Here is a 25,172-nt window from a genome sequence, read left to right on the forward strand (position 1 = left end):
GGTTGGACTCGATGATCTGAAAGGTCCCTTCCTACCTGGACGATTCTCTGATGGCCTTGTGCAAACCTACATGCTCATGCAAAGACACGCCACCATAGACCCATAGAATGGTTTGGGTTGGAAAGGACCTTAAAAACCATCTCCTTCCACCCCCCTGCCCTGGGGACACCTCCCACCAGACCAGGTTGCTCAAAGCCCCGTCCAACCTGACCTTGAACACAACCACGCCAACCTGGCCTTGTGTAAAGACACACGCTCGTGCCAACGCATGTCCTCGTGCAACAAGACACCCAGTTTTCTCCCCCAGTTTGGGCCAGTTGCGCTTTGGTGGCGGTTTTTCCCCCAGCAGTTAAGTTTTTGCTCTCATATTGTTGCGGCATCGCAGGCCCTCGGGCAGCATTGAGTCGTACATTCACCCACTGCTCCTCGTGCTGTTGACTAAAGACTATATTTAAAGGTAATATAAACAGTTTGCTCTTTAAAATACGTTTGATCCATCATTTCTAGACAGCCTTCCTGAACTTTTCTTTTAAAACAATTAGCCAAAAAGCCCTTTTCCTACAGTATTTGTGGAGAGCCTGACAGCGACGGCAATTAAACCCCATCTGTTTGCCGAGCGTGAATAATAGGGGTTGAGACTCAACTTGGGGTATCGCTCCCGGGAAACCTGTTCGACACAAACCTCGTCGGGGACACACGTGTCCCACGGGCTGGCACCAGATCCCGGCAAAAAAGCGTTCCCACTGGTGTTTAGGGAGGACTCGACCTTTCCACGTGCCTACAGAGAACCAAAGAAGCTCAAAGTGCGAGGAAAACTACACCCGAGCAGCAACCCCTTATGTTTATTTTGTTTTTCCTTAGGTTTTTCTTTTTTCCCTTTTTATTAATAAAGGCTTCATTAACAAGCAGCGACAGAAACTCACACCGGGGAACTGACTATTCCAAGGTGCCAAGTCATCAATTAGAACAACGTTTCTCCCTGTTCTTTCCCTTTCAAGCCCTCGGTTTGATCGCCAAAAAAGCGGAGTAGAAAGGGCTCCACGAGGAGGAACGATACAGCGGCACCGAATTATTACATCTGCCCCGTCTCCTCCCTTGCCAGGCGGCGGATCCCACCGATGCCGTGGGGAACGGCCATCCCACGGTGTCACAGCTTGGGGACACGAGGACTGTGGATGCTGGATGGCGATGGACGTTGGGGCACTCCGGCATCTCCCAAAACGGGAATCCCTCCTGCCTGAAGGATACCCAAAACCTGATTTTTTTCATCCCCACTAGCATCAATAAACCCAGGAAAAAACATTCCCTGCCCCTACAAGATTTTTCTCCCGGCTGGATGGAGCCGAACGCACCCAGATCGCACGAGTTCTCCAAAAGCATCCCCAACGTGTCCGTACGGTGCTTCCCCCAGCAGCTGAGGAGCGGAACCAACCGGCCGTGAAGAGCTCCTCTCTGTTATTTTTAATAAATCCGAGCATTTTGGAAGAGCTTGACTGTATCAACACGCTGGAGGGGAAAAGTTTCCTGCAGAGTGCATCACACCCGTGTCCCTTCGGGATGGGGACGGGGATGCTGGCTGGGGCAGGGTGGGGGGCGAGCGGCCGGCACCCCTCAGCTCCCTTCCCAGCCTCTAAGCATGCAAAAATCCCGTAAATTTTAAGGTTAATAAAGCCCTTGTTTGCTTAAGATAGCACCTGTTTCTATGGTGACACTTGCAACCCGGAGCCTGTTTATCAGCCGGGAAGGAGAAACGCTCCCACAAATGGAACGGCGGGAGACGGAGCGGCGGGTGAGGACCACTGGTGGCCCTGGGACAGCTGGGATCGGGCAGGGATGCTGGGGTCCCTCGGTGCCCAAACCCGCCCATCCTGCAACCACCCCATCCCGCTCCGCAAAAACCCCGGGAGCGACCGCAGCGCTGGGGCCGGGTGGGCTGGAGCCCAACGCACCCATCGTGGGGAGAAAAGGCGTTTAACGGGATGGGTGATGGGGAACGGCGCTCCCGATAACTCCGTCTCGATGGATTTCCCCTCTCTGACCCCGCACCGGGCTCCCACCAGCTCCTTGCCTCAGTTTCCCCAACCCTCTGCCCATGGAAGGGGTCGGCGGAGGGAGCCCGGCCGTGCCGGGGGAGGGCAGCAGCACCCGGTGGGTTCCGCTCCCTTCCAGCCTGGCGCAGGATTTCTCCTGGCTGGCAGAACTGGTTTCCATAACGACTTTCTGTTACAAACATATTTTGATAAAAATAAAGTTAAAGCAGGCGAGGCTTTAGTGGAGTACAAATTTGCTGCTCTCTCCCTCCCCCTTCCTCCTCCCCAAGGAGGGGGAATAAAGACGGAAAGCTTTCCATTTGAAGGGCAGTATTTTCTCCCTTCTTTTTCTTTCCCCCGCTGAATGCAAAATGGAAAAAGCCTTGTTTACTGGATTTCTCTGTAAACTGGTTCCGACTCTGCCTAGTTACCTGATGCTCTACAGTATATACAGGATAATGTGATAAATTCATTTCCAATTCACTGCATTATCCTTTGAATATTTTAATGACTCATTGAATGGAGCAAAAAAAAAAAAAAAGGCAAAAAAAAAAAAAGCTATTTCAAATGAACAATTATGCTGCATTAGAGTAAAGGCTGATTATATTTAAACACTGCTTGCATGGATAACGGGACATATCGACCTCCGCCTATAAGAGCTAATTTGGCTCTTATCTCTAAATAATTTTACACTGCAAATTACCATGAAAACCTAAAGGGCTTTAAAAACATTCATCAAAAGATATTATTCCACTTTGTAGCAACATTTTTATTTAAATTATTTTGAATGGGAGTGAAAGCATCTCTCGTGTTTGACAATCGGCAGAGCAGCGGAGCAGCGGCTGATAAGCAACCACGAGCCGCACGGCCGGGGCTGGGATGCTCCATCCCCAAACCCCACCCGGGAAAGCAAATTCCGAGCCGAATCCCAAACTTGGTGGCGTGCCAAGGTACTGCAGCACCCACGGTGGCACTTAGAGCTGCCAGAGCCGCTGCCCTCCAAACCTTGGGCACGGCAAAGAGGTGCTGGGGAGATGCTGGGGCAATGCTGGGATGAGGCTGGGGTGATGCCAGGGTGATGCCGGCGTGATGTTGGGGTGATACTGGGAAGATGCCAGGGCGATGCTGGGAAGATGCTGCAGTGATGCCAGGGTGATGCTGGGGCAATGCTGGGATGATGCTGGGAAGATGCTGGGAAGGTGCTGGGAAGATGCTGGGAAGACGCTGGGGAAATGCTGGGAAGATGCTGGGAAGATGCTGGGAAGACGCTGGGGAAATGCTGGGAAGATGCTGGGAAGATGCTGGGGATGATGCCGGGATGATGCCGGGATGATGCTGGGCGATGCTGGGCAATGGTGGGGTGATGCTGGGATGATGTTGGAACAATGCTGGGAAGGTGCTGGGATGATGCTGGGTGATGCTGGGAAGATGCTAGGAAGATGCTGGCGTGATGCTGGGAAGATGCTGGCGTGATGCTGGGAAGACGCTGGGGAAATGCTGGGAAGATGCTGGGAAGATGCCGGGATGATGCCGGGATGATGCTGGGCAATGCCGGGCAATGGTGGGGTGATGCTGGGATGATGCCGGGGAAATGGTGGGAAGATGCTGGCGTGATGCTGGGAAGTGCTGGGGAAATGCTGGGAAGATGCTGGGATGATGCCGGGATGATGCTGGGATGATGCTGGGCGATGCTGGGTAATGGTGGGGTGATGCTGGGATGATGCCGGGGAAATGGTGGGAAGAAGCTGGCGTGATGCTGGGAAGACGCTGGGAAGATGCTGGGGCAATGCTAGGAGGATGCTGGGATAATGCTGGAACAATGCTGGGAAGGTGCTGGGATGATGCTGGGAAGATGCTGGGAAGAAGCTGGGATGATGCTGGGGCGATGCTGGGAAGATGCTAGGAAGATGCTGGGGCAATGCTGGGAAGATGCTGGGAAGAAGCTGGGGTGATGCCGGGATGATGCTGGGGTGATGCTGGGCAACGGTGGGGTGATGCTGGGGCAACGCTGGGGCGACGCTGGGCTGATAACAGGACGATGCCAGGATGATGGTGGGGAGATGCTGCGGTGATGCCAGGGTGACGCTGGGGCAATGCCGGGGAGATGCCGGGGTGATGCTGGGGTAATGCGGGGGAGATGCTGGGGCGATGCTGGGGCGGTGCCAGCATGATGCAGCCCCCACCCATGGCACCGGCCACCCCGTCCCTCCCGGAGGAAGGCACACGAAAGCCCCTCTCTGCACCAAAGCAACAGAAGGTGTCATGTAAAGCCTACACGGTTATTTTAGAGCCAGTGTGCAAATAAGCCTGTCAGCTGAAGCTCCTCGCAGCCAAGACTTCCATGTACCCCCCAAACGATCTGCATTTCAACGAGACACCATGTGGCTCAGCCCGGGGAGCCGCCGGCTTCGCAGAAGCGATTTTGGGGCTGGGGCTTTGGGAAAACTCCGGCTTTTGGGAAAGCTCTGGGATGTTGGGACCACCTCCCTGGCAACGGGGACCGACCTCAGGGCTGGGGCAAGATGAGTTTGTCCCGGTGCCCGGCGAGGATGACGATGGGTTTGGTGGTGTCGCATAGTGCCGCGGAGATTTATACGTATGTATATGTGTGTATACGTGAGATTTGGGTATATATACGCACACATTAGACAGCTAAATGAGAGATATAGATCACATCATTAGATATCTTCATATAACATACGTATATCATGCCAATATATGTATTTTATATATAATATCTAGATCACATCATTAGATATATTCATATATATCATGCCACTATATGTATTTTATATATAATACCTAGATCACATCATTAGATCTATTTCTAGAATGTATCTATCATGCCAATGTATGTATTTTATATATAATATATCACGGAATCATCTAATATCTCAAGTTGGAAGGGACCCATAAGGATCATCAAGCCCGACTCCCTGCTCATCTATGTATATAAATATATTTATCTGGTGATAAGAAAGCTCAAGGAATGGTTGGGGTTGGCGTCAGCCCCATCCCTGGCAGAGATGGGAAAGGCCTTCGCCTTCCCAAAAATCTCCTTTTTCCCCCTCCTGGGTGGCCTGGCAAGGAGATTCCTGACCTTTTATACCGCAAACTGAGCTGCCCAGATACCAGGGGAAAACCACCTTCCATTTGCACTGGAGAACTGGTTTTAATCCCGCGTTTCCCTTCTTTGCTTAAATGATCTTATACTCAAAGAAAAAAGAAAAGAAAAGAAAAGAAAAGAAAAGAAAAGAAAAGAAAAGAAAAGAAAAGAAAAGAAAAGAAAAGAAAAGAAAAGAAAAGAAAAGAAAAGAAAAGAAAAGAAAAGAAAAGAAAAGAAAAGAAAAGAAAAGAAAAGAAAAGAAAAGAAAAGAAAAAAGAAAAGAAAACCACAATAATTAGCAGTACCGAACGCCTCAGAAGGATCTGTGTACAGAAGGGAAAACAAGAGCTTGGGCTTCTTTGCGTTTAGTAAATATTAAAATTAATGAGAGACTTTCAGGACCCTGTTGTTAGAAATGCAGAAGGGTTTCTGCGAAGGATTTAAAAAAAAATAAAAAAACCCCAAAACCCAAGCCCTGTACACAAATCTCCGCAATTATTCTGAACGCTTTATATTTTTCAGGCAATTATGAAATTCATGGGAAGTATTAATATCCAATTTTAATTTGCTCAATATTCCCATTAACAATAAAAAGTCTAATTAAGGTATCTGTACAAAAAAGCCCTTAGCAGTAATTTCCGAGAATAATAGAGGAGAATGACGAGATATTTCTTGTTAAATGCATGCTGCAAATTAATTGATATCTTAATTAGACTTTAGTACTAAGATTATTAGTTAGATTGATTCAGGGCTGAAACACCTATCTTTTTAAAAGATAAAAGCGAGCGGGAGCGGAACAAATTGATTTCCCAAAATCGTTTTGGAAGCAAACCAGTGATGTACTGGGAGAGGTCGGGAGCAATGCCCCATGGCAGGGTACGGGCTTGTCCGTCTGTCCCTTGGCCACGGGAAGCACCAGGAATTCAGCCCAAACCCATTTCCCCCCTTTCTCCGTTTGCTGGAAACGCTTTTTTCACCCCCCCAAAAAAAAAAAAAAAAAAAAAAAAGAAGAAAAATTTGGTGAGATTTTCACCAAAACTGTTTTTTTAACTGAAAAAAAAAATTAGAGAAAATAAAAATAAAGGGCAGCAAGGGAATGTTTGAAACGACGGGTTGTCTAAGCAGAGAAAACTGGTGGTAGGGAGTTTTCAAAGTGGGTTGTTGTTTTTTTTCAGCATTTCCTTAGGGGGAAAAAAAAAAAAAGACGAAGCAAAAAAAAAAAAAAAACCCACAACCAAAAAAAACCCCAACCCAGCAATATTTTTGGACCAGCTGGGCTCTATATAGCCCCAGGAAACGCTCCCCTACCTACACGCCCAGCACCGTTGCCATTTCTCTCGCAAAACGCTCATCCTTGGGGATTTCGCCGAGACGCCGCCGTACCCGGCGAGATGCGCATCCCGTGGGAATCTAAACCCACCCACCCACCCCCGGGGTGGGAAGACCCGACGGCTCCCGGTGTTCGGGGGCAGCCCCGAGCTGCCGGCGACCCCGAGACAGATAAAGTGGGGGACTCACTGGGATGTCGGTGACCAGCCAGTGCCTCCAGAAACGGCTCCAGGGGTTGGCTCTGCTGGGAGCGTCGGGGTCCACCAGCACCAGCACATACTTCTTGCTCTGCAAGAGAGGAGAGGAGGTGGCCATGGGCACGGTGTGGGGGGACCAGGGGCGTGCGAGCCAGGAGAAATTTCGAGCGGCCCCCCCCCCCCCCCCCCAAATTTATATTTTTTTTTCATGTTTCCCCACGCGCGCGCGCTTCGACGGTTGCATCGCAAAACGCATGGAGAAGCGAGTGACGGACAGGCGTCGGGGGGGAGGCGGGGGGCAAAAACCCACTCAGGACCATTTCCTCCCGGCCGTCGAAATCTCTTCAAATAGAGGAAGAAGAGGGTTTTTCTGCCACCGCCAAATAAAAGGCACCAAAGAGGATTCCCCCCGCTCTGCCAGCCATCCTCTAACCACGACCCACCGCAGCGCGGGGCACTTTCTGCAGAGGGTTGCGATCCCTGGGAGAAGGAAGCGGGGGGACAGACGGGATATTTTCGGGATTTAAATCCAGCTCCATCCCCAGGGTGGTGGCCGAGGACGGGCCGAATGCCCCAGCCTCTGCCAGGGTGAAGTTTTCCTGAACAAACCCCAAATCAACCTAAAAATGGGCCGGGGATGGTGCAAGAAGGCAAAGCCGCTGCTTCACCGCGCAGCCGGGGGTTTGGGCAACCTCTGCTGAGTGATGGCAACCGGGCAAAGAGAGAAGGAGTCATGGACGACGCTGGCTCAGCCCTCCAGCATCCCTCATAGCCCACACCGAGGGGGTCCAGCACCCATGGGTGCCCCCGGCGCTAGGAGACAAGGCGGATTATTTTGGTCCCCCTGAGGATGGAGCTGGGTTTGAAGTGACCTCTGGAGGCTGCGGATAGAAAACCCGCGGATCTCCGGGGATTTGGCAGGACCTCAGGCGCCAGTTTATCCTGCAAGCACCCAGATTAAGGGATCTATAGCCTAATAAAACCTCCAGGTGCATCTGTCAGCTCGCCAGCGGTGCCCGGCTCTGCTCCAGCCCGCCTGCGGGACGAGGTTTCGTCAACGCCGGGAGCGGGAATGGGATTTAGCCAGATGATTCCCACCCAAAGAGACAACATTTCACTTTATTTCCCAAGCCTTGGTTGGGGCAAACTGGGCAAAGCAACCCCCGCGGCGTTGCCATCCCCAGAGTTTTCCCCCGTAGCCCCTTTGCAGCCCTGCATGGCTCAGCCCCCGCCCTCTGAAACACCACCAGTTTAACCAGAAAACAGGGATTTCAACCCATTTAGCAACCAGCTTGCAACAGTTGTGAAAAGAAAATAAATAATCTCCAAGTCATGCAACCTCCTCGCTGGAGGTGCCGCTGGCCCGCTGCAGTAATCCCAGCCCGGCTCAATCCATCTGCATCCCGAGGGATTTACGCTATGCGTGTGCGTGGAAAAGGGGCTGTGAGGATGACACCTGGCGAGGCCGAAGCTCAGGACCTCACAGCAGAGCTGCCACCTCCCTCCCTGCATCACAGACTCCCAGAGTGGCCGGGGTGGGAAGGGACCTCTGGAGATCCCCTCGTCCCACCCCCGGCCAGAGCAGGGTCACCCAGAGCAGGTGGCACAGGGACGCCTCCAGGCGGGGTTGGGATGTCTCCAGAGATGGAGACTCCCCCACCTCTCTGGGCAGCCTGTGCCAGGGCTCTGCCACCCTCACAGCAGAGAAGTTCCTCCTCGTCTTGAGATGGAACTTCCCACGGTCACGTTTGTGCCCGTTACCCCTCGTCCTGTCCCTGGGCACCACTGAGAAGAGCCTGGCCCCGTCCTCCTGACACCCCCCCTTGAAGTATTGATCAGCGTTGATAAGATCCCCCCTCAGTCGGCTTTTTTCCAGACTGAAGAGCCCCAAATCCCTCAGCCTTTCCCCATCAGAGAGATGTTCCCGTCCCCTCGTCCTCTTGGTGGCCCTTTGCTGTCCCCTCTCCAGCCGTTCCCTGTCCTTCTGGAACCGGGGAGCCCAGAACTGGACCCAGGGCTCCAGATGGGGCCTCCCCAGGGCAGGGCAGAGCTGAGGGGGAGGATGACCTCCCTCCACCTGCTGGCCACGCTCTTCTGGATGCCCCCCAGGATGCCACTGGCCTTCTTGGCCACCAGGGCCCATCGCTGGCTCATGGTCATCCTGTTGGCCACCAGGACTCACAGAATCCCAGAGTCGCTGGGGTGGGAAGGGACCTCTGGAGACCACCTCGTCCCACCCCCGGCCAGAGCAGGGTCACCCAGAGCAGGTGGCACAGGGACGTGTCCAGGCGGGTTTGGGATGTCTCCAGAGATGGAGACTCCCCCACCTCTCTGGGCATCCCAGGTCTCTCTCCACAGAGCTGCTCTCCAGCAGGTCACCCCCAACCTGTCCTGGTGCGGGGGGTTATTCCTCCCCAGGGGCAGCGCCCCACACTCGCCCTTATTGAATTCCATAAGGTTTCTCTCCACCCAACTCTCCAGCCTGCCCAGGTCTCTCCGGATGGCGGCACCAGCACAGCCTTCCGAGCTCCACTCGCAGCTGCAGCCGGCCGCATCCCCGAGAGCATCCCGTCCCGTCCCCCCCCCAAAAAATAAATAAATTAATTAATTAAAAAAAGAAAAAATCAGCACTATTCCTTGCCTTCCAAGTGTGAAGGAATTTGAGCTGTAACTTTGGGGAGGGTGCGGAGCCGAGCACGGCGTTGCTGAAGCTCTCGGCTCCGCGCGGGAGCCCAGCTGGTGGGAACAGAACGTGTAGTCATGGGACTGTCATCGTGTGCTGTCCAGGTTAACATGTAGCATTTCTATTACTATTAACAGACTTTCTGCTCCTCACTCCATCTGTTCTTCGAAATAATTGCAGTTGTACAGACCATGCCTTCGCTACAGGCAGGCTCTGGGGAGAGGATAGTGCTTTTATGCAAAAAAAAAAAAAAAGAAATTAAAAAAAAAAATCGGGGGGGGGGGGAAGTGTTAAAAAATAACAGCAAACACGAGAATAGAGTGCAAGTGAAGTTAACAGCAGGCTCGCAATTGGGGACAGATTGTGGCCTAGAAAGGTGGCGGCGCAGGCGGCCGGGGGCCGGCGAGGCCAGTCCCCCGCGGGGACGGGAGCCGGGGTCAGCGGCCCCGCGCCGGGCGGGCACCCAGGGATTTCTCTGGCTCAATACCTGCGGGCCACCCTAAGAGGGACAATCCCTCACCTTCCGCCTAAAGATAGCAAAGTCCTCTGTGACCCGGAGTTAATCTCTGCACCGCTTTAGGTGCCGGCGCATCCCTTGCCAGCGGCCGGGCGCTGCTCCTAGGGGAGGCACCAGCCCCCCCAAAATCACCCCAAAAGCCGTGAAAACCCTCCGTCTGGCGTCTCCAAGCTGTGTCCCCGGGCCGTGTCCCCAAGCTGTGTCCCCAGGCAGTGTCCCCAAGCGGTTTCCATGAGGCATGTGTTTTTTGGCTGGCTCTGCTCGCGAGCAACAGAGCAGCCCGAGTGCTGGTGATTTTAGGGTTGGGGTTTTTTTTGTTGGTTTGGGTTTTTTTTGGGTTTTTTTTCCCTTTTTAATGCTGAAATCCCTCCCCGACACAGGCTAACAGCATTAGCTGCTGTCAGGGCTCCCACAGGAGCCAGCCCGGCGTGACAACGGGAGCTTTACAGGCATGAACCAGCCCCGGGGATTTTTTGGAGAGGAGGAAAGTGAGTTTAGAGCAGAAAATTCCTCAGCCCTCCAGTGCAGAACGGGCAGCATATTCCTTTGCAGAGGGAAGAGAGGAAGGAAAGGAAGAAAGAGCCATTTTGGGTCACTGAGGCTGAACATTTGGGGGAACAACTCCCCCCCTACACCTTGTCACCCTTTTCTGCTCAGCCCAGGGCACGGAGGAGCTGCTGGTGTTGGGGACACGGGGTGTCCCACCAGTGTCACGCCAATGGGGACGCCACCGGGATCATGCAAGGGTGACCCTTCCCAGGATCACCCTTCTGAGGGTCACCCTTCCCCGGTCCCCAGCCATTCCCCTCGCTGGGGCGCTTTGCAATTAGCATTTAATGAGCTCCTCCAAGGCCGGGTTGGACGGGGCTTGGAGCAGCTTGGGCTGGTGGGAGGTGTCCCTGCCCAGGGCAGGGGGGTGGGTCGAGATGGGCTTTAAAGTCCCTTCCAACCCAAACCATTCCATGATTCTATGATATTAAGAAGAAATTCTTTGCTGGTGAGCCCCTGGCCCAGGTTGCCCAGAGAAGCTGTGGCTGCCCCATCCCTGAAGGGGTTCAAGGCCAGGTTGGCCGGGGCTTGGAGCAACCTGGGCTGGTGGGAGGTGTCCCTGCTCATGGCCTTTAAGACTTTTAAGGTCTCTTCCAACCCAAATTATTCTCTCATTCTGTGATGCTGCCTTCCCCCAGGGCTCGGTGGAAGCTTTGCCCCCGGGTTTCGCACCCCGTGTCCCCGTGCGCGGGTGTCCTGCCCTGCCTCGACACCCGAAAGGGAGCCACGGCAGCAGAGCGGGTGGCAGATGCCGGCAGCGCCGCGTGGCACGTTTTCCCTGCTAATTGTTCCTAGAGGCGCGAGCAGCAGCGATACATCCAGTTCTCACAGCAGAAAGCACCAGCTCCTTCGATTAGCCACAGGTTTAGGAAACTTGCTCCGAGCAGGCAGGGACTTTTCAGGAGGCAGGAGAGGGATTTGTGAGCTGCGGATACACACACAGCTCAATAGATCCCGCCGAGCCGGGGCTGCACAGGAATTAAAGACTTATCCAAATGAAAGCAAATAGGGTGTTAAGCGACACACATGTAGAGCGAGCGGTTTCCTTGGAAACCAGCGCACATGGAAGCGGCACACATGCAGCATCCCGGCATTTTCGGCAGTGCCGTGGGGCTCTGCCTTGCAGGGGATGGAGCCGGAGCAAAACCCCGTCCCGCCAGCATTCCTGCTGCGGGACACGGAGGAAAACTCCACAAAATCGCTTTCTCCCGACTGCGAAGCCAAGCCAGACGGCACCCAGCTCCGCTGGCCCCGCTCATCTCAAAAATTCGATCCCAAAATCAAGGAAGAGTGATGGGCAAAGCCCCAGCCCGGCGCCCACCTCCCGGCACAGGGTGCGAGAGGGTTTTGGGTGATTTTAAAAAGTCCACCTGGATCCTCCCCAGCGGATCCACCCCTCGGAGCTGCTCCTCGCTTGCTCCTGGCCGCACCGAGGGCTGTTACGCTGCTCACAGCAAAACCTGCTGGTACCATCCGACCCCTCACCGCGCGCGGAAATACGTGACATTTCCAGCTGACCTATTGCCACCCGTGTCCCTTCACAGCTCCTAAAGAATTTAGGTAGGGAGCCGCTGCACAAGCAAAGCACGGCACCGACGGACTAAGACGGTATCCGAGCCAAAAGGCCTCTCCGAGAGCTAAAGCTCGGCATTGCAATAACCCGAATTATCTCCCTGCAAAGGATTTCAGGGGGAGCGATAGCACGGGACGATGCTGGCCGGTCCCTCCGGCGCCGAGCTGGGATGCGGCGATGCATCCCCAGCCCCCCGGCGCCACGGCCATGGGGAGAGCTCGGTTTATGCAACCGCAAAGCAGAAAAATGGAAAAAAACGCAAAGCCGGGGGCAGTTGGATGGGCGGGGAGGTGGGCAGGGCAGCCAGCGTCCTGGGAAACATCATCCCGGGTGGTGACGGTCTCTCCGGGTGGTGGCCGGAGGGCTCCAGCCCGCGTCCCACCGGTGCCGGGAGGTGGAAGCGCTGCCGCGCACCAGCTGAGCGCTGAGAGTCAATCTGGGCTTTTTCCTTGGCTCAGCCCCAGTACTAAAAAAGTTTCTATAACGGGCACATAGTTAGCAATTCTGCTGCTGATGCTTCGCCAAAGAGAAATTCTAGCTCCTTCCTCCAACAGCACCGGGGTGGGGGGTAAGGAGGGGTGAGGCAGGCAAAACATTTGTTTGCCACCGCGTCCGTCCGTTCTCCTGGCTTCCCTCGCTCTTCTCCCCCAGCAAAAACCAGGTCAGCGATATTCACCCCACTCCGGGGCAACTCGCCCCAGGGGACAGGCTGAAGGCTCGTCCCAGCTCCCCCCCCCAGCCACAGGGGTCTGTGCCCCCCCCCAACCCCGCGCTTCCCAAGGGAATTTCATTGACTTCCCAACACCCCGCAGCTCTCCCCATCCCTCCCGCTCTCCCCCGGGGCTCGCCGTGGCCCAGCCGGCCACATATTCATGCAGCCTGATGTTCTAATAAGAATTGATTAATCCGACATCGTTAAAGCAAGCGCCTTAAAGGTCCCTTCCTGGATTCAGGTCTTGGGATGCTTTGAGGAACGATTTATTTGGTACGAAAGGAGAACGGTTTGGTTTTTCCCCCGTAGCAGAATAAACCGGCTCCTCGCAAGAAAACTGCTCTGGGTGTGTTACACACCTAACGGAACCGAGAAGAAAAGCGGGATAAATCCTCCAAGGGGTCCCCGACGCTGTAAATACGGGTTTGCAAGAGGAGGCTGTGCCTCCGGATCACTTTTTGGGGAGCAACGGGTCATGCTTCCTTGCTCAGAAACCCCCTCACAGATGACGCTCTGGACCCCCCTCAAAATTAAGGCCCATCTAAATCATCATCCTCATCACCTTCAAGCCAGACACCAAACACCAGGGGAACGGCGGGGGGGGACACGTTCCATCCCCACCGCCGCCCACCTTCCAGCCAGAAGAAAAATCCCAAAACGCCAGAAAAAAAAGGGAATTAACACCCCAATAACCCCCCAGCCCATCTGCCGAGCTGTTGCTCCATCCCTTCCTTTCCCGCTAGCTATTTATTGTCATTTGGGCGACACGGTGCTAACGAGCACCCTGTGCTTGTCCCCGGGCTGGGGACGCCGAGGCCGACAGCGCTGCCCACTCCGCAGGCAGGGAAACTGGGATGAACTGGGGGCGGGGGGGGGGAACGACACATTTCCCAAGCGGGTCTGCGAGGAGGAGGAGGAGGAGGAGGCGAGCGGCCGCGGTGGCAGAGCGCAGCCTTCCAGCCCAATTACTATCACGCGGGGGGACACATGGATTGGTGACATTTGACATTTCCTACAAAATATTTTGATGCAAAATGGCACCTCCGTCACAAATTATTTTCCGAATCTTGGCTTGGGTTTGGGTGGGTTTTTTTCAGGTTTTTTGTGGTCTTTTTTTTTTTTTTTTTTTTTTCTAAGGGCGGGGGGTGGGGGAGGAAAAAAAGAAAGGATTGCACAGGGTGACATTTGCAAACGAGCCAAGGGAAGGGCCAGCATTGCCCCACTGTAAGCAAAAGGGTCGTGGTGGTTGTGACACTGGGTGGGCAAAGCAAACAGCCCTGGCGGGGGCAAAAGCACCAAAAAAAAATCCAGGTTTTGCTCTAGCACACCGCCGTGACCCCACTGATGTACTCACGCAGCCTTTGGGCACCCTCAAAGGGCTTTTTCCCCCTTTTCCCCAACGCAGGGAAGGGAAAGAGCCGCTTCAGCAGCTCCCTCGGCCCCGGAGCATCGGGGGGCCGGACCCCTCCTTGGCAAGGCAGGGGTTACCGGCGCTGGGAATTGCTGAACTCTGTGCTACCAGACACCTCGGGAAAGCTGAAATGACTTTAAATGCCTAAACATTTTAAAACAAACCCTGGAACAATTCAGCTCCTAACTCCTCGCCTGCTTTCTCTCCCTCCTCGCTCTCTCTCTCCCATTTTTACGGTTTCCAGAGCTGTTTTACGCCTCATTACCTGCACACTGTGAGTGATGTCTGTCGGTCCTAGAGCTGTAAATACCTTAAATCATGCTTCATTAAGAATATCTATGGTGCTATTAAAGAGCTATAATAGACAACGAGTTAACAGATGATTAAATATGAACTCCATTTGTGTCAGTCACCAGCGTGCAGGAAGAGGCTTTAAGTTTTTTAAACTCACTCTCATTATCTGGGGAAGTGGGGCTGCAGCTGGCGGGCATGGAGGGGGGTGGAGGGATGCTTGGGGTGGAGGGATGCTCAGATGGGGATGGAGGGATGCTCAGAATGGAGGGATGCTCGGGGCGGAGGGATGCTCGGATGGGGATGGAGGGATGCTCAGGGCGGAGGGATGCTCGGATGGGGATGGAAGGATGCTCAGGGCGGAGGGTTGCTCGGATGGGGATGGAGGGATGCTCAGGGTGGAGGGATGCTCGGATGGGGATGGAGGGATGCTTGGGGCGGAGGGATGCTCGGATGGGGATGGAGGGATGCTCAGGGTGGAGGGATGCTCGGATGGGGATGGAGGGATGCTCGGAATGGAGGGATGCTTGGGGCGGAGGGATGCTCGGGGCGGAGGGATGCTCAGGGCGGAGGGATGCTCGGATGGGGATGGAGGGATGCTTGGGGTGGAGGGGTGCTCAGGGCAGAGGGATGCTTGGAATGGAGGGATGCTTTGAGTGGAGGGGTGCTCAGATGGGGATGGAGGGATGCTCAGGTTAGGGATGGAGGGATGCTCAGGTTAGGGATGCTCAGGATGGAGGGATGCTTGGATGGAGGGATGCTCAGGGTGGAGGGATGCTCGGGATGAAGGGATGCTCAGATGGGGATGGAGGAATGTTCGGATGGGGACAGGGCGCAGGGATGCTCCTGCACCAGGGACACTCAGGAGGGACCGTCTCCTCCACTTTGTGACTCCGAACTGACAAGCCTGGCAGCCCTTTGCTCGGCTGTTCCCACCCATACAGGCAAATAACACCCGGCGACACACGCAACAGATTGATCTTCAGGGTCTAGTAGCCAGAGATCAAAAATAAAATAAAATAAAGGAGGAGGAGGAGGAGGACAATGAGGAGATGTCAGACTGCTCTGGGTGGGACGGGGTGGGGAGATGGATGGGTACTCGGGAGGAAGGGCTGGGGGCCGGCAGGAGGGACGGTGATGCCAAAGCAGACCGAGCATTACTGTCTTTCCGATAAAATAATAGCTCAGCACAAATGAATTGCCAAAGCGCAAATTAAATAATTAATATTATTAAAATCCCACGAGCACACAAAAATACTGGGGAAAATTAAATAATGAGCGTTTTCTTATTTTCTGGATGAGATTTTTCTCTATAAAAATACAGAACACTTTCATGGGCAGCTCCGGCACAAGTGGATTATTTCTCGGTTACAATCTCGCCTCCCTGCCGGGGCTCAGGGCTGGGGGTGATGCCAAGCACCCGGCACGTGCATCCCACAACCAAACTGGACATGGAGCAAGGGGTAAGAGGCAGGGGGATGTGGGGCCAAGCACAGACCCTGGCTGTAGGAAAGCCTTTATCAAGGTGGCTTTCGTCATGGCAGATGTCCCCACGGTCTTTGCAAGGATGCTTTGGGGCTCATCGCGCCCTGTGGGACATGGGGATGAGTGGTGCCTCCCCGGCTCCTCGCCATCCCCTCTCCCATCCCCTGCTCTGCCGGGACCAGCCTTAAAATCCTCTGGGAAATGGATGGGGCTGTGCACGGCGTTGGTACCCGATAAAACGGGGAGAGCTGATCTGCCCCACTGTGCCCCGCGCCCCCATTTGGGACGATGCTCACCCCTACACAGAGGGGGAGATGGAGGATGATGCTGAACGGGTACAACACCCCCTCCACGGTCACCCAAATCCCACCACTGCCTCCGTTTCCCTGTCTCCAAAAGGGAAATCGCCATTCCGAAACCATATAGGAGTAACGGCAGAATAAGTTCATATTCCTACAGCAGCCTCCGTATTTATCATTCCCGAATACGCCTCGACCCCTCACTGCCAGCCCCGGCTCCGCTCGTGGCCGCAGGCATGTCCTCGGGGACCCACGGCCGCCCCCGAGGCCGGGCGGGAGGACGGGGGGGTCCCGGAGCAGGGTGACAGCGTGGGACGGCGGCGCTGGCAGCCGGCAGCTGCGGGGGGGACGGTGACACACTGCTCCCCGGGGACCGCGCTGGCGGGGAGGGTAATTGAATCTCGGCGCTTATATTCAGCCGGAGCTGGCGCGGCGATTAAGTTAACTGGAAATGCCATTTCCGTATTGTTCAAACTCTTAAGTGCCCCGAGCTCCTTATCATTTGCTGCCGGTCCCCTCTGCTCCTTCGCTCCGACCTCGCCTCCCCTCCGGCATCGGGGTCAGGCTGCGGCGGCCCCCAGGGTCACGCAGGGAAATTAATCCCCGAGCCCCTCGGGAGCCGGGCTGGAGCATCAGCCACCGAGATTGCAAGGGCTGGGAGGGAAAACGAGCTCTCCTCCCCATTTGGGGAAAAATAAAAGCATTTCAGGAGCGGCGGGGAGCTGCTCTGCTTGCCTCCATCCCCTGGGGAGGATGAAACGCCAGCCCACCCGCCGCATCCCGCAGCCGTTCACCCCCAGTATTATGAATTTTGAAGGATGCAAAAGTGCAGCCGGGGGCCTTTCCCCAGCCCTGATGCACCATCCCCACCTGTTGATCGAAACCCAGAAACCGCCTTGGCGCAACGGCCAAGAAATCGCCCTCCCCGCTACGCAAACCGCTCTTGCCAGGAACAGGAGGGAGAAGATGCTCAGCTGAGAACTTCCCTCCCTAGTCAAATATTTAATAATAAACTAAGAAGAGAAGCCAACTGTCTCCCTTGGATGTGGTTTTCAGTTGGAAGTCAATAGGGTTTTTATTCCCATCCAAAATATCTCTTTTTTTTTTTTTGTCTAATGTATGTTTTGTTCTAATATATCCATCTTGTCATGCGAAATAAAATACAAATCGTAGCGACGTAGGCCACGCGGGAGCGGGGAACGCCCGTGTCGCGCTCCATTTCTCCCCACCAGCCACCCTCTCCCAAGCCGCCCGGCCCCCATCACTTTGTTAATCGATACCGGCCGAAAGCTTTAAATAATATTTTAAATGCTCCAGAGTGCAAAAACGTCCACGGTAATGTGTTAATTTCCACGCTGCCTTGTTGCTTTGAAATCCCTGAAAAATGGGAAGCTTAAATGAGTCCTATGAAAAGGAACAGTGCATCATTAACACAGCCAGATCCGTATCACAGACTGCAGCAATTACCCTCCAGTGAAACACGGCAAGCTGTGAAGAGCTTTCATTACCAGGGGTTTTACAGGTCATTCACCTCTGGCCAATCTTACGCTAAAACAAGCATTTTCTGCGCCGCGGATTCCAGCTTCATTTAAATCCGTAATTGCTTTGATTTCGGTACATACGGAGCACGGGGACTTCATGACTAAGAAATCTATTAGTCAATAAGTTTGCTACTTTTATGGACCTTTAGTCATCTTGCCTCAATTTCTTCCCCGGGTCGGGTGATGGATGGAGATGCTGATTTCCACGGCGGGCGCGATCTGCCCCGGCTCCCCTTGGCTGCAATTACGGCCCCGGGTCACCGAGGGGGAATTCAATCAGGGAACCGGCCTGGGGGATGCTGTTCCTGCTTCCCAGATGCAATTCCCTACCGCCGCCGCCGACAGCCCTGCGCGGCAAATAGCCCTTCTCCAACCTACCCCGAATATTTGACGGGTTTTCATCACTTCCCAGGCCGCCCGAGAGGCGTTTGGTGCGGGGATGCTGGGGTGCCAATCGTCGCTATTTTCCCCTCTTCTGTATCCCCCTCCCGAGACCAAACAGCGCTTTGGGGAGCTGTGGACGAGACAAAAATGGGCTTTATGGGGTTTTTTATTATTTATTTGTATTGAAATGGGCGTGTCCACCGCGCATTATCAGAAAACTCCCTGATTTAAGAGCTGCGATTTGCACCTTTGTATAAAACCCCGGGGGTGCCTTGCGTATCGTGGGGTTATCTATTCCTCCGTGGGTGCTGGCAGAAATAAATGAGAGACAATAGTCTATTCTCCTCCGTACGGGTTCCTACCCAGCCCTTGTATCCAAGTGCCTTCCAGGAGCGCATTAAATGATGCGATTAACATCTGTCACGTGCGGTTCCGTCTCTCTTTCAGTCGCTCCCCGGGGAAGGAGCCGCACGTGCAGGGGAAGGGTTTGTTTTGGTGGGTTTCTCTTCTTCTTTCTTATCAAGCGCGCGCGGGAGGGAACGCGTCTCCCTGGGCAAAGTGCTGGCTGGAGCTGGGCTCAAGGGGGGGCTGGCATCTTGTTATTTGGGGTGATGGAGCGAGAAAAAAGCCGTTCCTGGGGTGAGAAGGTGGAGAGAGCAGATGTCGAGGGGCTGGAGGAGCTCCCAGTGGTGTCAGCAGCACTAAAAAGCCTCAGCAGCATTCGCATGGGGATGGATTCCCACAGCAGGAGCTCCTTTGCCCGCTTATACCAAAAAAAGGCCAAATCCTGCTTTAAATAATTCACCGTTCAGCAAGATCTGGACAAGCTGGAGAGCTGGGTGGAGAGGAACCTCATGAAGTTCAACAAGGGCGAGCGTAGGGTGCTGCACCTCGGGAGGAATAACCCCCTGCACCAGGACAGGTTGGGGGTGACCTGCTGGAGAGTAGCTCTGCAGAGTCCTGGTGGACAAGAAGTTGCCCATGCACCAGCAATGGGCCCTGGTGGCCAAGAAGGCCAGTGGCATCCTGGGGGGCATCAAGAAGAGCGTGGCCAGCAGGTGGAGGGAGGTCATCCTCCCCCTCAGCTCTGACCCAAGGAGGCCCCATCTGGAGCCCTGGGTCCAGTTCTGGGCTCCCCGGCTCCAGAAGGACAGGGAACTGCTGGAGAGGGGACAGCAAAGGGCCACCAAGAGGATGAGGGGACTGGAACATCTCTCTGATGGGGAAAGGCTGAGGGATTTGGGGCTCTTCAGCCTGGAAAAAAGCCGACTGAGGGGGGATCTTATCAACGCTGATCAATACTTCAAGGGGGGTGTCAGGAGGACGGGGCCAGGCTCTTCTCAGTGGTGCCCGGGGACAGGACAAGGGGTAACGGGCACAAACTTGCCCATAGGAAGTTCCATCTCAAGACGAGGAGGAACTTCTTTGCCGTGAGGGTGGCAGAGCCCTGGCACAGGCTGCCCAGAGAGGTGGGGGAGTCTCCGTCTCTGGAGACATCCCAAACCCCCCCCTGGAGGCGTCCCTGTGCCACCTGCTCTGGGTGACCCTGCTCTGGCCGGGGGTGGGACGAGGGGATCTCCAGAGGTCCCTTCCCACCCCGGCCATTCCGTAATTCTGTGATTCTGTAATGCACATTTCCTGCACGTTTCCACTCGCACCGTGGCAGGAGCTGAGCCCGGTGGCTTCAAACAACACACCCAACCTGCTGCTGGTCCCAGCCCCGAAAACAAACCCAAATCCCACCACCATGTGGGCGCAGGGATGCTGCCCCTGCTCCCTGTCCTGGAAAACCATCAACTACCAAAAACTACCGTCTCCAATACCAGGCAACGACGCCACGACACCACCGGGCAGCGACGCTCCAGCATCACGATGATGATGATGATGGTTGCAAAGCTGGCAGCGATGCTCCAGGACTCGGGAAACTTGGAGAGAGAAAACGCGACACCCTGCTCAGCCCCACTTTTAGGGTGTCGAGCCCCACTGTGGTTTTTTTCTGGGGGGGCGGAATTGGTTGAAACAGGATGGTTGGGTCTTAGCGCACCTTAGCAGGACAAGCGGGAGGATGGGATGCTGCTCCCCCAGCCGGGATCCTCCTCTAATTGATTTCTCATGGTTTATTGCCTCCTTGCTTTAATTGCAATACAAATGTTTGCTGATACAATTATCCTGCACATGTGATAAAGCTGTTAGAGGGTGTCATTACGTCGTATTTCTTCATTTCTTTTAGGGTGGGCGAGGGAAAGAGAGAAGCGTGCTTCCTGCGCCGATTTCTGGCGATAAAACATAATTCCAAGGTGGGTTTCTTTGTGGCGTGGTGGGGGTTTTTTTTTTGGTTGAATAAAAGCAAAAAAAATTTGCCTTACAGCAGCTCATCTGGGGGTGAAATAATCCACTCAACATTCAGATTATCAGCTAATGCGCATTTGCATTAGAATAGGCTTTAAGAGCTCCCAGGATGGAGCACGATCCCTCCGAATCAGATGCTGCCCTTGCACAAAACAGCAACAGATCCTCGCCCTGAGCACAAAACCACTCACGGATGCAGGCTCTGACCTCCCTGGCGGGGAATATTCCTTGGGAAAGGGACCCTGCCATGAGATTTCATTACCAAATATTTAGATTTACGGATAAACAGCCTGGGTGGAGAATGGCTGGAGAGCAGCCCCGAGGAGAAGGACTTGGGGGTGTTGGTGGCGGAGAAGCTCAACACGAGCCATCAACGTGCGCTGGCAGCCCAGAAACCCCCCGCAGCCTGGGCTGCGTCCCCAGCAGCGTGGGCAGCAGGGCGAGGGGGGGATTCTGCCCCTCTGCTCCACTCTGTGAGACCCCCCTGCAGTGCTGCCTCCAGCGCTGGGGACATCGGGAGGACACGGAGCTGTTGGAGCAGGGACGGAGGAGGCCCCGGAGATGCTGGGAGGGCTGGAGCCCCTCTGCTGTGGGGACAGGCTGAGAGAGCTGGGGGGGTTCAGCCTGGAGAAGAGAAGGCTCCGGGGAGACCTTGGAGTCCCTTCCAGTCCCTAAAGGGGCTCCAGGAAAGCTGGGGAGGGACTCTGGAGCAGGGAGGGGAGCCATGGGACGAGGGGGAAGGGTTTTACACTGACAGAGGGGAGACTGAGATGAGATCTGGGGAAGAAATTGTTTGCTGTGAGGGGGGTGAGCCCCTGGCCCAGGTTGCCCAGAGAAGCTGTGGCTGCCCCATCCCTGGAGGGGTTCAAGGGCAGGTTGGCCGGGGCTTGGAGCAACCTGGGCTGGTGGGAGGTGTCCCTGCCCAGGGCAGGGGGTTGGACGAGGTGTTCTTTAAGGTCCCTTCCAACCCAAACCATTCCATGATTCTATTCTATGATTCTAATAATGGGGGGAAACAGCGGAATTGCCCAGAATTGGCCCGGTCAGCTCATCTTGAGCCACAGTACCAAGCCCTGGAGCTCTCCCAAGGGCTCGGCCATGCCCCACACCGCAATGCCGGTGCCATCCCAGCAGCAACGCCCATGGATGGAAGACCATCAGGATCCCCTCTCTCCGGCTCCGTGCCCGGCTCAGCTTTAAACCACCATCAAATTGGGGAGCGGCGGCCGCATCCCTGATGAAACGCAGCCGAAACGAGACCCGGAGCTGCAAAAGCTTTCACGGCGAGGGCCAAATCCCTGACACGGACCAGCCGAAAACGGCCGCGGGAGCCCCGGGAGCCGCACAAAACCTGACGCTGCACCTTTCCCATCGCAGCTGTCAAAATGAAGCTGTCGCCGTGATGGCCTCCTCGGAGCCTCGGTAAAAATGTGACGGTTCCCTTAGGCTACTGAGGGAGACATGGCCAAATTAATGAGGATGTGACAGAGTTTACGGGTCAGATTAGACTCCTCTTCCCCTGGCCGCGCTCGGCAGAAACCTGAAAATTGAGTGAAAAGAAGGGAAGCGGAGGGTGAGGGACCGCGAGGGGTTCGGGGAGCATGTGCGCGCACCAAAAGAGCAATCCTGTACTTGTCATAATTAATCAGGCGCACGGTGGACAAGCAGAAAGCGCTCGGCCCCTCCGGTATAGGAAAGGAATGAAACCCGCACCCCCTCGCCCCCCGGATCCCGCCTCCCCGGGATGCGCCGCGCGGGGAATGGGTTTGCAAACACATCCTTACAGCTCTCCTACTTAATTTCCCCATTTAAAAATAAATAAACAGAATTGATTTTTTCTTTTTTTGGGTTTTTGTGCTGTTTTTTTTTTTTCCTTCCTTCTTCCTTTGCTCAATCTGGGAAAACGACCCAATTCCAGCCAGAAGCTGGGACGGAGCGTGGCTGTCACCAGCCGGGAGCGGGTTAGGGACCCCGCAGGTGGCAGGAGGAAGGGTTTGCACCCCCAAAAAAGCCGCACGGGCACCGATGCTGCCTAAAACCTCGAGCATCCGCGGTCCCAACCCAAGCATCGGGGGTTTCGTACCTCCCAAAGACACGTACAGCACCCAGTTGGCCACACTGGAAACCCCCAGTGGCCGCTTTGGAACCCCCCATCCCCTACAGCAGCCCCTATAGATACAACCCTATCGCCAGCATTAAGGGGGGGGGTGTTTTACCCCTTCTCCCCCCATCAGCAGCCCCGGGGGGGAGCGGGGAGCTCGGGGAAGCGCTGAGAGAGTCCCGTTCGAGGGCAGCTTTTTAATCCCCAACCCTCAAAACCCGAAATAAAGCTCGAAACGATCCTGAACCAACCCCCCTCGAGCCCAAACAGCAGCGAGATTTGGGACCCGGTCCAAGCTCTGCAGCTTAGGCCCATCTCCAAATATCTCCCAACAAGTTTATTTATGGAAAATAAAATCAGTCCAAGACGTTCACAGCTCAGGAATATTTAATGCTATTTGGTGAGAAAGTATTTCCAGCAAGGAGGGAAGCGCGCACGGCTCCCGGGCATCGCACTGGGGACGATGCTGGCACGCGCCCACACCAGTCGCCCTGGGAGTTGGGAACTGGTCCGACTGGATCAAACGCCTCCCTAATCTAGTCTGTACCAATCCGGCTTAATTAATTGGGGCTGGAGGCGCGGTGCTGGGCTGTCTGCTAAGGTGAGCTGTGGGAAGAGACGGGTGCTTGAAGTGTCACCCAGAGGGGGGAGCGTCACCCCTGGGTGCCCACCCCCTTGACCCGACCGCAGAGCGACCCCCTTCCCAGTACACCAGGACCGGGAAAGACAATTTATCCACTTGGGAAGAGGAGGAAAAGGTGGCAGAGGGAGGGATAACCCACACCATGCTCAGATACAGATCCCGCCCCCCCGCCGTGCTGCCCCATGTCGCAGGCGGTGATGCGCCCTGCGCAGCACAAATCTGCGGCAAAACGTCCCAAACGCCACCTTTGCACCCAAAACGGTGGGAAAGGGGACGAAATGCCTGTGGCCAAGGGGCAGAGCGTCAGGAGCTGCCCCCCCACTCTGCCTGCTGACCCCCCTCCCGGGAGCCGTGGCTGCCCCCAGCGCTGAGGTGACACCGCCGCCACCGAGCCGTCCGCCGGGGCAGCCCCCAGCCAAGGGCAGGCCAGACGCAGCGGTGATGGGCGTCACTTTAATAGACACCTGCCACCTGATGGGGAGCCTTAATGCGTCCCCCTGCTCCCGTGGGACACCGACGAGCATCCCCAGCCCGGCGGGGCGAACCGCATCCCTGCCACCGTCGCGCGCTGGGCTGTCACCTCGGCAAAGAGGAGAGGGGGGGACACACACGCATAAACCAGGCGGGGAGCGGGGGAGAGCGCCAGGGCAAGGCCTGGCTTTTACAAACAGCTCTAATATCCCTGGAAGACGTCTCCGAGTCATGCACCGGGTTGGAAATGTCTCCCATTATAATTATGAGTCATTCGTGACTCAGTGACATTTCTGAAATTAAAAAGCAGGCGCTGGCCCAGCCCTTTGCTGCCCCGCTCAGCGGCCGGGCGAGCGCTTCACAACTTATTTTTAACGCTATTTCCCAGACAAACAACCCCCCCCCAGACCCATCGCCATCACCCCCCACCCTGGGCGACGGTCCCCTGGGAGGGCAGGTTTGGCATTCACAACCTGAGGTTTGGGTTTTTTTCCTCGTAGGGGAAAAAAAAGCTGGAATCTGAGCCCAAATTTGCCGTCCCGGGGCAGAGCCGGGAGTTGTGGCTGCCTGTGCCAAGGCGGCAGGAGTGGCCCCAGGGATGCCACTAGCCAGGTGGGATTTCCTAAAGCCCCGCGTTCAAATGCAAACCCCTTAAAATAAATAAAAGCAACATATTGGGTCTTTCCAATGGCCCGGGACTTAGGTGAAAACTCCGCGCAGCAGCACGGCACGGCCCGAGGCTCGATGCAAAACTAAGGCCACGTTGCTGCTGAGTGGAAAAGGGGGTTCAGAGACTCCTGGCCGCAGCGGGGCTGGGACAGTCACAGCCCACGGGTGTGTGGTCCCCAGGGACACATTTTTCATGAGGGCAGCCCTGCCCTCAATGCTCAGTTTTAGGCTGGGAATGGCCAAAGCCAGGGCAGGGAACACTCTGCGAACCAACAACCCCCCGTCGCACAATTATTTCCCCCGTCTCTCCACGGTCCCTTTACAGCCCGAGTGCTCCTTTATTAAAGCACTAGATTTTAAGATGCTGGGAGGCAGCTGCCCTCGCGAAAAGCACAGGGCAGGGATGCTCTGGGGTCAGGATGCTTGGCGGGTCTGGGATACTTGGAGGCAGGGATGCTCAGAGGCCAGGATGTTCAGGGATCAGGATGCTCAGGGGCAGGGATGCTCAGAGGGAGGGATGCTCAAAGGGTCCAGGATACTAAGAGGCCAGGATTCTCAGGGATCAGGATGCTCAGAGGCGGGGATGCTTGGTGGTCAGGAAGCTTGGGGGGGGTCTGGGATGCTCAGGGGCAGGGATGCTCAGGGATTGGGATGCTCAGGGATCAGGATGCTCGGAGGCAGGGATGCTGAGGGGATCAGGATGCTCAGGGGCAGGGATGCTCAGACACAGGGATGCTTGGGGATCAGGATGCTCAGAAGCTGAGATGCTTGGAGGTCACGATGCTCAGGGGCAGGGATGCTTGGAGTCTGGGATGCCCAGGGATCAGGATGC

General features: G+C 55.3%; 1 protein-coding gene across 4 annotated transcripts in view; it reads right to left on the minus strand.

Moving 5' to 3' along the window:
* Nucleotides 1–25,172, minus strand: part of PEBP4 (phosphatidylethanolamine binding protein 4) — a 95,047-nt gene that overhangs the window by 41,789 nt on the left and 28,086 nt on the right. For 2 of the 4 annotated variants that reach the window (XM_054225099.1, XM_054225101.1), the window contains exon 4: nt 6,655–6,753. The exons of the other annotated variants lie outside the window; for them this stretch is intronic. In XM_054225099.1, the coding sequence (XP_054081074.1) occupies nt 6,655–6,753 (99 nt within the window). The remainder of the gene's footprint in view (nt 1–6,654; nt 6,754–25,172) is intronic. 4 annotated transcript variants of the gene reach the window in all.

The sequence above is a fragment of the Rissa tridactyla genome, chromosome 20 (assembly GCF_028500815.1).
Source record: "Rissa tridactyla isolate bRisTri1 chromosome 20, bRisTri1.patW.cur.20221130, whole genome shotgun sequence".
Lineage (NCBI taxonomy): Eukaryota > Metazoa > Chordata > Aves > Charadriiformes > Laridae > Rissa > Rissa tridactyla.